General features: G+C 30.9%; 1 protein-coding gene across 1 annotated transcript; it reads right to left on the bottom strand.

The window, feature by feature from the left end:
* Nucleotides 1-478: 478 nt before the first annotated feature.
* ATPsynE (ATP synthase, subunit E) lies at nucleotides 479-13329 on the bottom strand. Its single transcript, XM_075365414.1, has 3 exons — nucleotides 13181-13329; nucleotides 10183-10339; nucleotides 479-614 (listed from the first exon to the last, which is right to left on the bottom strand). The coding sequence occupies exons 1-3, from the start codon at nucleotides 13226-13228 to the stop codon at nucleotides 580-582; spliced, it is 240 nt and encodes a 79-aa protein (XP_075221529.1). The 5' UTR covers nucleotides 13229-13329; the 3' UTR covers nucleotides 479-579.
* Between the last annotated feature and the right edge of the window lie 249 nt (nucleotides 13330-13578).

The raw sequence follows: 13578 nt of genomic DNA on the forward strand, positions 1-13578 counted from the left end.
CAATTTATAAAGAAGAAATACAATTGATGTGGGTTGCCACAAAAGTACTATTGTAGACATTATGAAAAAATAAGGTTAATGTCATTTTACATTATTTAATTCTGTACATGGTGCATCAAGTTCAGCTATATACAATAAATATATATATATATATATATATATATATATATATAAATTGTCGTACTTATTACTTACCAATCAGCCTCGATGTCTGGCTCAAGAATGGTAAAAGGCAGAATGTGATGTGGTAAGATTATAGATAACATGTTAATAATCTGAAATGGTGAAATAAATTATTATGAATAAATGGATTAGGGCATGTACCTTTGCATTTATTTTTACGCAGTCTTCAGATTATAGATGGGGGATGTATAGAATTAATACAGAACATCCTAAAAATGATAAGCAGGACCCACAAATTTATTTTCAATGATGTACAATAACAAGGTATTACATAAAAGAAATATCTAGACAATACTTTTAACTTTTAGAATGGCTTTTCAATTTATTTACAACATACAATATAATACCAAAATTTGAAATACATATAACTAAAATAAACAAACAGCAGTATAATTTCTATTTTGCAAGCTTCTCAAGTTCTTTGAGTTCAACTGTAAAAGATAAAAAGTTGTATATTAGAATATTATAATACTTTTAAAATTAATCGACACTGAAGTTTACACCACTTCCTCACTTCAACTACTCTACCCGACTGTGATTGTTCACCTCACCATGGTATTTTTATTGCTGACTATAAATAGCTGTGTATTATTTCTTTTTGCTTCATTTTTTGTTATCCAAAAGTTTAGCTTGATACAAATAAATGAGCTTTAATTTTGAGTATTACTGATTTACAGAGAGGTTCGTTAAAATCCTGTATTTTATAACCCTTTACTTCAAGAAATGAGACATATTTTAACATAATATACATCTCTTAATTTAACTTATTATAAGCTGATTGAAACATAATTATTAATTACAAAAACTCAGCATATAAGTAAAAATTATTATTTTTTTTTACATATATTAATCAGAATAAAAAAATTAAATTGTATCTTAAAGCACGATAAATTTATTTTATAGATTTTATACTATATAAATATCACAAAAAAAAAAAACACCATTATAATAAATCTTTGGCTGAAAAGTATTTTGTGCAGAAGGAGAACAGTGAGTGACCTTCACCTGCCGATTGTTTTCAAATAAATTATAATTAAATGCATACATATACATACATATATGACCACTAAGTACTACATTACTATTAACATGTATTATTTTCTACACTATGCTTTATACATTATTTTTTATTATATAACATATTTTTATAATTTATTATATATATATATATATAATACAATAATATTATTATTAATACACCACAATTTTAAATGTTCTTACTTTTTATGAACTCTATCTAGTGGTATAAATATTATTATTAAATAATAATAATTTTATACAGTGGTTCTAATATTCAATAAAATATTTTTTTATATAATTAAATTTATTACATTGTTATAAATAACTTAAAGAATAGCTTACCAGTTCCAATTTGACTTCTTCAAGTGCTTTCGGCTATTCTGCCATCTTCAGGAGTAGTATAATTATGATTAAGTATATAAAATTATAAAAGTAACATAATTAAATTATATATATATATATATATATATATATATATATATATATATATACATACGAGGTGTGTGTGAGAAAAGTAATGAGATTTGTAACACTGCGAGCGATCTGGCAACACTGTGTCTACCGGTCTCTGTTAGACCGGTTTGTTTATCCCTTCCACATGCTCAGTACGAGTTTCAACTTTGTTCAGCCAACACGTTATTTTTGCCATTAGTGAAGTTATGCTTTTGTTGTGTGTTACGAAAACGGAGCATCGGAATTTAGAGCAACATTGTGCAATCAAGTTTTATGTTAAACTTGGGGAATCCGCAAGTGTGACCTTTGAAAAGTTGAAACAGGCCTATGGGGAACATTGCTTATCACGAGCACAAGTTTTCCGCTGGCACACAAATCATTTTTGGAAGGCCGACAACATGTTGAAGATCATCCTTGTTCAGGGAGACCTTCAACTTCAAAATCTGACAAAAACGTTGAGCATGTAAGGTTTCTTGTGAGATCAGACCGTTGTTTAACAATAAGGATGATGAGTGAACAGTTAAATTTAAACACTTTCACCATACATTAAATTTTGACAGAAAATCTGGACATGTGAAAGATTTGTGCAAAATTGGTGCTGAAACCCCTCAAAACGGAACAAAGAGAGAATCGAAGAAACGTGTGTGTTGATCTTCTTGAGAGGATTGACAATGACCAAGTATTCTTCAATCGTTTGGTGATGAATCCTGGATATTTGAAACAAAGCGGCAAAGCGAAGAGTGGCATACTCCGTCATCTCCTTGACCGAAAAAAAGTTGAATGAGCAAATCAAAGATCAAAACCATGCTGGTTTGCTTTTTTGACAGTAGGGGTATCGTGCATAAAGAATTTGTTCCTCCAGGACAAACTGTCAACCAAGTGTTTTACAAAAGTGTCCTTGAAAGGCTCAGGAAAAGTGCGATTCACATGAGACCAGTGGATGCTTCAATATGACAATGTTCTGTGTTCACGGAATTTTTGACCTCAAAATGCATTCCTATGGTTCCTCACCCCCACCCATCAATTCACCTGATTTGAGTCCTTGTGACATATTCCTTTTCCAAAAATTGAAACATGTCTTAAAAGGATGTCATTTTGGAACTCTGGAGAACATTCAGAAGACTGTGACTGAGCAGTTAAAAGCCCTACCAGTTGAAGCCTTCCAGTGCTGCTACTAGGAGTGGGAACAACGACTCCACCAGTGTATAGCTGCCCAAGGGAACTACTTTGAAGGGATAATATTGTTGTTTGAAAAAAATTAAAACTTTGGTAAGTAAAAAGTCAGTCCCATTACTTTTCTCACACACCTCATATATATATATATATATATATATATATATATATATATATATATATATATATAAAAAACAATTGATTACCATTTTGTTATAGTTCATTAAAAATTAAAGTTTTAAGTCGAAGTGACTACGTTCATATTGTAATAGTTTCACAATTGTTATGAGCTCTGTAAATTGCGGTATCCGCTTAGCCAACTTAACTATTGTTGTTTATTATTTTCTTATATAAAATATCATCATCATATTTAATTTGTTCATTTATTAATTTGTTATTATTATTGTATATATAAAATTTTTCAAGATTAAAAGTGTTATTAGAGTAATCCAAAACTTATGTGGATTATAATTATGCTTAGTTTCCAATATATGTTAAGCAAAATTTGAACGGTTTTTATATTTCTTTATTATTCAATTAATGTTTCTTAGTTCTAATTAAAAATGATAGATTAGTCATACCAATATATCATAATTCGCAATCTTCACATTTTAGGCTGTATACTCCTGTCCATTCAAATTACATTTACTACCATTTATCTGAGTTTTAGTTGAATCTTTATTATTAACATAATTTATGATTTTATTATTATTTGTACATGCTGTTTTTAAATTAAATGATATATATAATTAAATTTTCTATAGTTTAAATTATATTCCATTTTTACATAATCGTTTCCAGAGTTATGTTTTAATTTTTTTTTTCTCTTATATAAATTGTGCCAATTAATTTAATATTATTTAATTTTATAGTATTATGTTTGAGATATTTAAATGCTCTGTAAATTAATGAATTGAAAGTGGCTATTTTCTGGTTCCATGGATAAAAAGAATTACAGTGTATTTATGTCCAATTTATTATTATTGGAATTATTATTAATTGTTATATCTAAATAATCAATGTTATTGTTACTTTCTTTATTCATAGTAATTAATTTAATATTTTCATCTAATGAGTTGATTTCTTTAACTATTATACTTTCTTCATTATTAGTTTTCTGATTAAATATGATGAAAATATCATCCACATGGATTTTATTTAGTATGATTTGATGTTTGTTAATTATTGATGGTAAAATTTTTCATAAAAATATCTGCCAGAATTGCTGAATGTGGTGATCCCATGGCAAGCCTCTTGTTGGTAATTTTTTTTTTTACTCTCACTCCCCTGGATCGGTTCAAACTGGAGGGTATAACTCAATCCAGGGTAGTGTTTTTTTTTTACTCAAACGAGCCTCCCCACTGCTGGCTGTACGTCCGGCATGGCAGTTCGGCTCACTGGTCAGCTTTTTTGAGGGTGTCATTTGCCCACTCAAATGAGGGATGTTGAAACACCCTCAGCGGTTCTTATTTTTTTCAACCTACATTATCTTCCTAGGGTCCCCAACTGTCCATTGAGATTGGCACACCAGAGCATGCCAGCCTTCGTGGCTGGGGCTATCCATCCTAACTCTAATAACCCCTCAACCTTCCTTCACTGTCTTTTGTTTAATCATGTCTGTTGCAAAGAGTTCAACTGCCTTCCATTGTTTGACAGAATTCAACATATAATCGATGAGGGTTTCAGATGTTAACCCTGTTATATGAGCCCAGAATGTTTTTACCTCCCACCTCGGGCAGATGAAAACTCTATGTTCGACTGTATCAGGTTGTTCACAGAACATACATCTGGAGGATTCCCTTCTCCCGAAACTCCTCAAATACTCTTCGAAGTTACCATGACCAGTAATAATGATTTGTGTCATATAGTAACTGGTCTCACCATGCATTCTTCCAAATCAAGCGTGCAAATCATATACTAGTCTCTTGGTTCATGCGGCAACACCTCCATCAGATCTCCACTTCTTCCAGTCATCCAGAATTCTATTTCTTGCCTCGCCTTTGGGAACACCATTATATCTATAATGGTGTATTCTTTCCTGAACTTGAAGCTCAATCAGTGGTACAGAGGCAACCATACGTAGCGTCTTGTACAATACTGTATGGTAAGAAGATACCACACCCAACAACTATCTTCTGCATTCTATTTAAATTCCACTTTATGACTGTCAATGCACCCCATACTGGTGCCTCATTTAGCATTGAAGAGGTAATCACTTACATAACCAACCTTCGCTTCGACATTTTGAGCGCTCATTGAGTTGACATGAAGATATTCAATTTCTTAATTGTACATTCAGCTTTTATGCAACTCTGCAAGATATGTTCTGTGAATTTACAGTTCTTATCCAATGTGAACCCAAATATTTTATGTGCAGCCTGTATTGAATTGGCTATTCATCAACCTTCAGCTTGATAGGAGCAACCTCTATTCTGCCGGTCATCAAAGTATATACGCTCTTATCTGGCACAAGCTTTAAACCACATGTCCTTAAGCAGTCATTGACCATTGCTAATGAAGCATTTCCCCTCTATGCAACCTCTTCTTCAGTCTTGTCTTGGATTTAGAGAGCAAGGCATCAGCATAGGCTATTGCACTCGAACCTTCTGAAACCCTCAAATGGAGAACACCATCATAAGCTAGGACCCAAAGCAAATGAACACTCAATAATAGACCTAAGTGCCAATGGCAATAAGGTTAATGTAACAAAAACATTCCGATGAAAAATGAATCCGATGTCTAATATTCAAATCAATCACTTTACAACACACACCAATATTTTAACCATCAAAGCCAACTGTCCAGTACAAAAAAATCACTGAAAATACCAACCAAAACTAGCAATAACATGGAGCAGATCGAAACACATCTTCCCTGAACCAGAGTTCTTACTCAACTCAGAATTTATTACTGAATTTATAATAATTATATTTAAGGCAAAAGTCTAATAAATTAGTTATTTCATATATCAAATTGATACAAAATTTTTCATATCATTAGATGAAAATATTAAATTCACTACTATGAGTAAAGCAAGTAACAATAACATCGATTATTTAGATATAACAATTTATCAAAATTCCAATAATAATAAATTGGACATAAATACACTGTAATTCTTTTTATCCATGGAACCAGAAAATAACCACTTTCAATTCATTAATTTACAGAGCAATTAAATATCTCAAACATAATAGTATAAAATTAAATAATATTAAATACATTGGCACATCAAATGTTTATAATAATAATTTAATAGATAAATTGTACTTCAAATTAAAAAATAAATTATATATAAGAGAAAAAAAAAATTAAAACATTCTGGAAACGATTATGTAAAAATGGAATATAATTTAAACTATAGAAAATTTAATAATATATATATATATTATTAAAAAAAAATATATATAATATTATATTATAATATATATATATATAAAATAAAATATATATATAATATATATATTAAAATATATATATATATTATAATATATAATATATATAATATATATATATATATATATATATCTCATTTAATTTAAAAACAGCATGTACAAATAATAATAAAATCATAAATTATGTTAATAATAAAGATTCAACTAAAACTCAGATAAATGGTAATAAATGTAATTTGAATGGACAGGAGTGTACAGCCTAAAATGTGAAGATTGCGAATTATGATATATTGGTATGACCAATCGATCATTTTTAATTAGAACTAAGGAACATATTAATTGTGTAACAAAGAAATATAAAGACCATTCAAATTTCGCTTAACATATATTGGAAACTAAGCATCATTATAATCCACATAAGTTTTGGATTACTCTAATAATTATTATAACACTTTAAATCTTGAAAAATTCCATATATACAATAATAATAATAATAATAATAAATTAATAAATGAACAGGTTGAATTCGATGATGATCTTTTATATAAGCTAATAATAAACAACAATAATTAAGTTGGCTAAACTGATACCACAATTTACAGAGCTAATAACAATTGTGAAACTATTACAATATGAATGTAGTCACTTTGACTTAAAACTTTAACAAAATGATAATTAATTGTTATATACATAATTTAATTATGTAAGTTTTATATTTTTTAATCATACTTATACTCCTCCTGAAGATGGTAGAATAGCCGAAAGTGCTCAAGGAAGTCAAATTGGAATTCTGGTAACCTGTTCTTAAAATGATATATAATAGTTATTATACCAATCGGTACCATGTTTGAAAAACTTAATACATTGTTATCTTTTGAAATTCAATATATTGTAAAATACTTTTCTGTATTAGTAAAATGTAAATGTTATAGATCCATTGATTTAATTATTAAGTAATCTAGTAAATAATAATTATTACAACATAATTTATAATAACTTAATTAAACAATTAGATGTTAGGCACAAACAGTTGCTTTTTTCCCAAAAATTGCAAAGACCATAAAATTATAAAAATATACATCTGGTAACATAACATACAGTACATTCTTAAAGTAAAATAGTTTCCCTCTGATGCAATGCAATTAGACCAAAATGAAGTTAGTTAAATCAAATTTTTTTAAATAAAATTTAAAAAAAACTCTTTTATTGAAACCAAATTATTTTTTACACATTTAATTATGATTATTTTTACGAGTAATTTAGATTATTAAGGGAGGGATGTATAGTTAACATGTAAGTAAACTAACTTAACTGAAAAAATGATATGTTTAATTTTCAATTCACTTTAAGTTGGGGAAATAGTAAAAAGCATTTGTCCTAGCCAAATATTATATTTGGATGTGTTTTTCCTTTAAGAATATCCGCACTATTACAAACACAATTAATGTTTCAAATAGAGCTGCACCTGATCACCAGTTAGCAAAATATTGGAAATGAAAGCAATTTGCTTTTGGTCTGGGAATGACATACAATTTTTTATTGTCAGAACAATATGCAATTAAAAATTAATATTACCCTAATCTTTTCAACAGGATTAATCCTGAACTCATTTAAAAGCAACAAGAAGGTAGGATTAAGGTCTTATTTTGATGCATTATATTACTTGTCTGAACACCATTCAATTGACATAATAAAACATTTAATTAGCTAAAAACTGCTTCCACATCTATCCTATACTCCACGTTTGTCAAAAATAAATAATTTATCTTGATCAGTACATTATATAGATCATATGATTTTTATCTATTTGGTTCTCATAAAGAAAACTCTGAAGGAAAAGTATCCTTAGTATTGAAGTGTAGAATCTGCTGTACCATCAAAACAAAAATTCTATTATAATCATCAAACAGAGGTATAATAAAAATGTGAGAAAGTGGTTTAATTTTAAAGGGAGATTTTATTGAAGAAAAAAAGTTAACTTCATGTGGTAAACACAACAGTATCAATGATTTAATTTTTATTACATAAAGGCACTTATGCAAGTTAAAATTTGGTTACCTTTAAAAAAAGTTCATGTACGAGGTGCTACCCAAAAGTTCGGGAAATTTGAATTTCGCGCACGAACCATTGCTGGTACGACCTGCTGCCACTAGATGTAGCTAACAGTACTCTTTGTGAATCAGTGTTCCAAAAGCTGTGACGGTGAGAGGCTGCATTGTTGACTTTCATGCAGTTATCTAACGTTGTGTTTTACTGCTTCGGCGAAGGTCTAAATGGCAGATTTTACAGAGCAAAGAACCTGCATCAAATTTTGCTTCATGCTTAAAAATACTGGAGCGGAAACCCATCACATGCTTGTGGAAGCATTTGGTGACAATGCTATGAGTAAAAGTAAAAGTTTTTTGTGGTAAAACAATTCAAGATGGTCAAACGACAGTTGATGACGATGAGCGTTCAGGAAGACCATCAACAAGCGCAACACCGGAAAACATCGTGAAAGTGCAAGAGGCTATTGTTGCAGATCGTAGAAAAACAATCCATGATGTTTGTGCAATCGTACAAATGTCATATGGGTCCGTGAAACGCATCTTGTCAGACAGTTTGAACATGAGATGCATCGCTGTAAAATTCGTACCGAGACTGTTGAACAGCAATCAGAAACAAAATCGCGTAGCTGTCTGTAGTGAATTGAAAAATTCAGCAAGAGATGACCCTAACTTCATCTCCAACATCATAACTGGTGATGAGACATGGGTGTACGGCTATGACCCTGAAACTAAGCAGCAGTCGTCGTGGTGGAAGTCGCCAAGTTCACCTCGGCCAAAAAAAGCACCCCAAGTTCGCAGCAACATGAAGTCCATGATGATTGTTTTTTTTGACATCAAAGGCATTATCCGTCAGGAATTTGTTCCTCTTGGTCAAACTGTCAATGGGATGGATGTTCTATTGTGAAGTTTTGAAGCAGTTATGTGAAAGCATTAGGCACAAACGTTCAAATCTATGGGATAACAACAGCTGGGTTCTGCACCATGACAATGCGCCCGTGCACACATCGCTAGCCGTTCGGAATTTCTTGGCTTCCAAAAAGACTGTAGTCATTCCCCACCCACCCTATTCGCCTGACCTTGCACCGTGCAACTTTTTTCTCTTTCCAAAAATAACATTTCAATTGAAAGGCCCTCGTTTTAACACAATTGAGGAGATTCAGGAAGAAACACAGAATGTGCTTCGAACACTTACACCTGCAGACTTCCAGGGATGCATGGAATCATGGGAAAAACACTGGGATCACTGTATCAATGCCCAAGGGGATTACTTTGAAGGAGACAGTTAAAATTATAAGTTATGGTAAGCTATTTTATTTTTATAGTAAAATTCCCCGAACATTTAGGTAGCACCTCATAAGCTAATGTTCCTTAAAAAAAAAGACATTTCTATGAACAGTGATATTTGTTGATTTTGTAAACATCAACCCCCCCCCTCCCCCCGTTGTTTCAATAGATTTAAAAAATGTCTGCTTTATTTCAACTTTTATCCTACATTAACTCAAATATAATAGCATAGTAATGGATGAAAATCTTAAATGACAATTGTAATAATTATATATATAAAACACTATGAATCAATGTTACCCTACCATAAAAAATAAAATAATCTTTCATCAAAATTGGTAGTTGGACAACACGACACAAATAATTGTAAAATCTTATTTTTGGAGTAAGCTCAACTTGACTTAGCTTTCCTATAATAAGGTGGTTTTACATAAAAAAAATGGTTATGTTTTCATAATGACTGAACATATATCCCTGAAAATCAGTGTTGATCATGCCAACAATAAAATAAATGCTTGGCAATAAAGTATCCAAGGGACTTTAGGGAATTACTGGGGCAGAACAATGCTGTGTTTCTAAAATATATATTTCATAATCCAAATTTAAATATATTTTGTAATGCTTACTCTCAGTTCTTCTCTTTTTTTCTTCTTCTAAATGCTGATGTCTTTCTTCCTTTTCTTTTGCCCAAATTGGAGCCATCTTTTGCTCATATTTTGCATACCGACTATTCCAAAAGGATCCATAAGCAATTCCCAATAATAACAGAGACCAACGGCTGAACTAAAAGAAATAAAAAATATCAAATTATATGATGTGACAATTCTCAGAGAACATTGCAAATTAACAGGTATAATCATTTGATTACACAAAAGAATTTAATTCTGATGAGAAAACAATTTATAAAACAAAACTTGTTAAGACCTCAATGAAGAATTTTTGAAAATAATTTCCAATTGTTCACCATATAAATATTATTTTTAATTAATATCAGATAATATTCTTGTATTTTATATGAATAATTTATAATAGAATAAAAATGATTTGCTTTCAAATTAATGTAACTTGTTCTTCTAAAGACCTTTTATAGCTAATTAACAACAGCCTCTACAGTAGTTTCTGGTAATTATTTAACAGTAAAGGCACCAGTTTTGTTAAAAAAAAAAATTAAATGCCTCTTAAATATATAATCAAGTAATATATTCAATAAATATTGTCTTTATTTGGTTGGTGTACGAGGGTTATTTTTTTCAAGGTCCGATTGGTCGTGAAATAAAAACCCGCGCAAAAATCGGATGAACCTTTGCGCATGTGTTGCGCAGCGTCTCTAGTATGGCCTTCAATCACGCCACATCACTTCGTTTAGTTCTGAACACGCAGCTAGCACGTAAAAATAGTGCAACAATGGCATCTCCCGCCAAGTGTGAAATGTATGCGGTAATTAGATTTCTTCAGGCTGAGGGATGTAATGCAGCTGAAATTCATAGACGAATAAGTAATGTGTACGGTGAAACTTAAATGAGTGACAGCTTAGTGCAACAATGGTGCAGGAACTTTAAAGCAGGACGTACAGATGTTCATGACGCACACTGCAGCTGTAACAAAGAAGCTCCTGCAGCTTTTCGTTGGGAAATGTTTGATCATCCACCATACAGCCCGGATTTGGCTTCATCCGATTTTCTCTTTGCTCACATGAAACGCTGGCTACAAGGACAACATTTTGGCACAGACATCGAGCTGCAGACCAGCGTAGAAACATGGCTGTAAACACAGGCGACTCCGTTCTAAGATAAGGGTATTGGAAAGTTGGTACCACGCTACGACAAATGTCTTAATCAGAGTGATGACTATTTAGAGAAATAGCGTAACTATGTAAGTACTTGTTACAAATAAAAAATTTTTTATTTTCACTCTGGTTTTAATTTCGTGACCGATTGGACCGTGAAAAAAATAATCCTCGTATAATAACACAATATATAGATAACGTAAGGAATGACTGGAATAACATACCTACTCTTCAAATAGAAAAGCAACTCCCCAGCAATTGTCTGGATGGATCAAGGGAAACCACGGTTAAGGAGTTCCCTACTTTTTATGATGAATGCTATTACTACTGCTACCAGATAACCAGCTGAAGTTGCTGAAAATTAGCTTCGAAGTTGCTGAAAATGCTTAGGATTAGGAAAAATAAGATCTGAATGCCAGAAAGCAGTTTTTGACACTGAATGACCCATCCAAGGTCAAAGTCCACATCACATTATAAGTACTCTAGTCAAAAGTCTATCAGTTTTGTGAGTTGTTAAGTTCAGTTAAGATGCTTATCCATTATGATGAAAGGTTCGGGTTATTGTTAAAATTAGACTGTTGTGGAGAATTACAATGATGTGACAATAAATACCGCCATCTCATAGGATACGTGCCTGAATTTATGTTTAAATGCAAATATAGTTACTTTTAAGAAAGGCTACACCACATGTTCCATGCTATCAGTAATGTGTTCAACTGACAAGTCACCTTACAAAGTGCTCAGTCAGTCAACTTCCAACAGCTAACTTGGTGTCAGACTCTGACAACTATTAAGGTTAGTTTATGGTTTATTCCTCTCCCCACAAAATTCTGACCTTAACTTAATTCAAACTAACCTTAACCCTAACCTCTCTCCACAGAACAGATTAACATCTGCAACATTGCTAATTGAGAAGAACATTGAAAATGTGACAAGGACTTTGGCCTTACATAGATCTCCTGCTGTCCGTACCTGCTTTTCAACATTAAGGTCTTGTGCTTTCCTGATTCTGAGCAATCAACTATGGTATATTAAAATATCAAAAAAGTTTAAGTTGATCAAGTAATTCCTCACAATTATCATTCCCCAATTAATAAATTGCCTAATTGGTCCAATATAACTGATATAATTACAAATTAAAACAAAATTATTAGCAATACTCAGATAAACGGAATATAAAATAAACACAAAAATATACGGGACATGGAAAAGCCGAGATTAAGCATAAGATAAATGTTTTCCCTTATTTCATGTAAAATTACTTTCAATAGTTTTTAATTGCACGTTAGTTTAATATGTATGATCTAACCTTCCTTAAAAATACTTTAATATTTTCTTCAAAGAATGAACATATTATTATCTAGTTGCATATGCTCCTGAACGGAAAAGTACCTTTTCTACTGAAATTATTATTCAGTAGAAAAGGTACTTTTCTACTTAGAAAGCTTCATTAATGCTTCCATATTATTAGCTGAAAGTAGCACTAGTGAATGTGAAATCTTAAAAATTTTAAAGAAAATGAAATAATACCAATCAATAAACTTAGGTAAAAGTGAAGATCATATTTGTACACCAGACATTCTATCTTTAGAAGGATATTTACTACTTTAACCACAATCAATAATTAGATAAAATGAAAATGTTTAGTTGATATCAAAGTTCATATTTTGAACGAAAATTACGTAAACATTTTTAGTGAAATAACATTAACGAGTTATAGCCCCTAAAAAATTATTACGAGACCTACGTTTAACCTTCAATCCGACTCCCAAGATTAAAAACCATATAACTGACTTCACTACAAACAAAATATAAATATATCGTGAAAAAATCCTTACTTTGATGAAAGGCGAAACATTTACAGGAGGTGCGTACTGCTGAACCATTTTTCTCAGTAATTTCTGTTTAAACGTACAGAAAAATAATACAACCTATAATGTACAGAAGAGAAAAAACTTATAGAGTGCGCTAGCTGTTCGCACCCTATCGTCAGATGAGAGGCGGTGTTTAAATAAGAGTTCTTTAAAATAAATGTTGAATTTCTATTTTAATTAAATATTCTAGATCTTTGCCATTATTAAATTGTTCGTTCAATTTCCGAAAATATTAAAAAATATTTCACAAACCTTTTTTGTATGTATGAAAATATACGTACATGATTTTTTTTATAGATTTTTTCCTCATTATTTCATTTCCTAAATAATACATTTGTTTATTCCAATGAGGAAAAAATCGG

This window comes from Lycorma delicatula, chromosome 5 (assembly GCF_047948215.1).
Source record: "Lycorma delicatula isolate Av1 chromosome 5, ASM4794821v1, whole genome shotgun sequence".
Classification (NCBI taxonomy): Eukaryota; Metazoa; Arthropoda; class Insecta; order Hemiptera; family Fulgoridae; genus Lycorma; species Lycorma delicatula.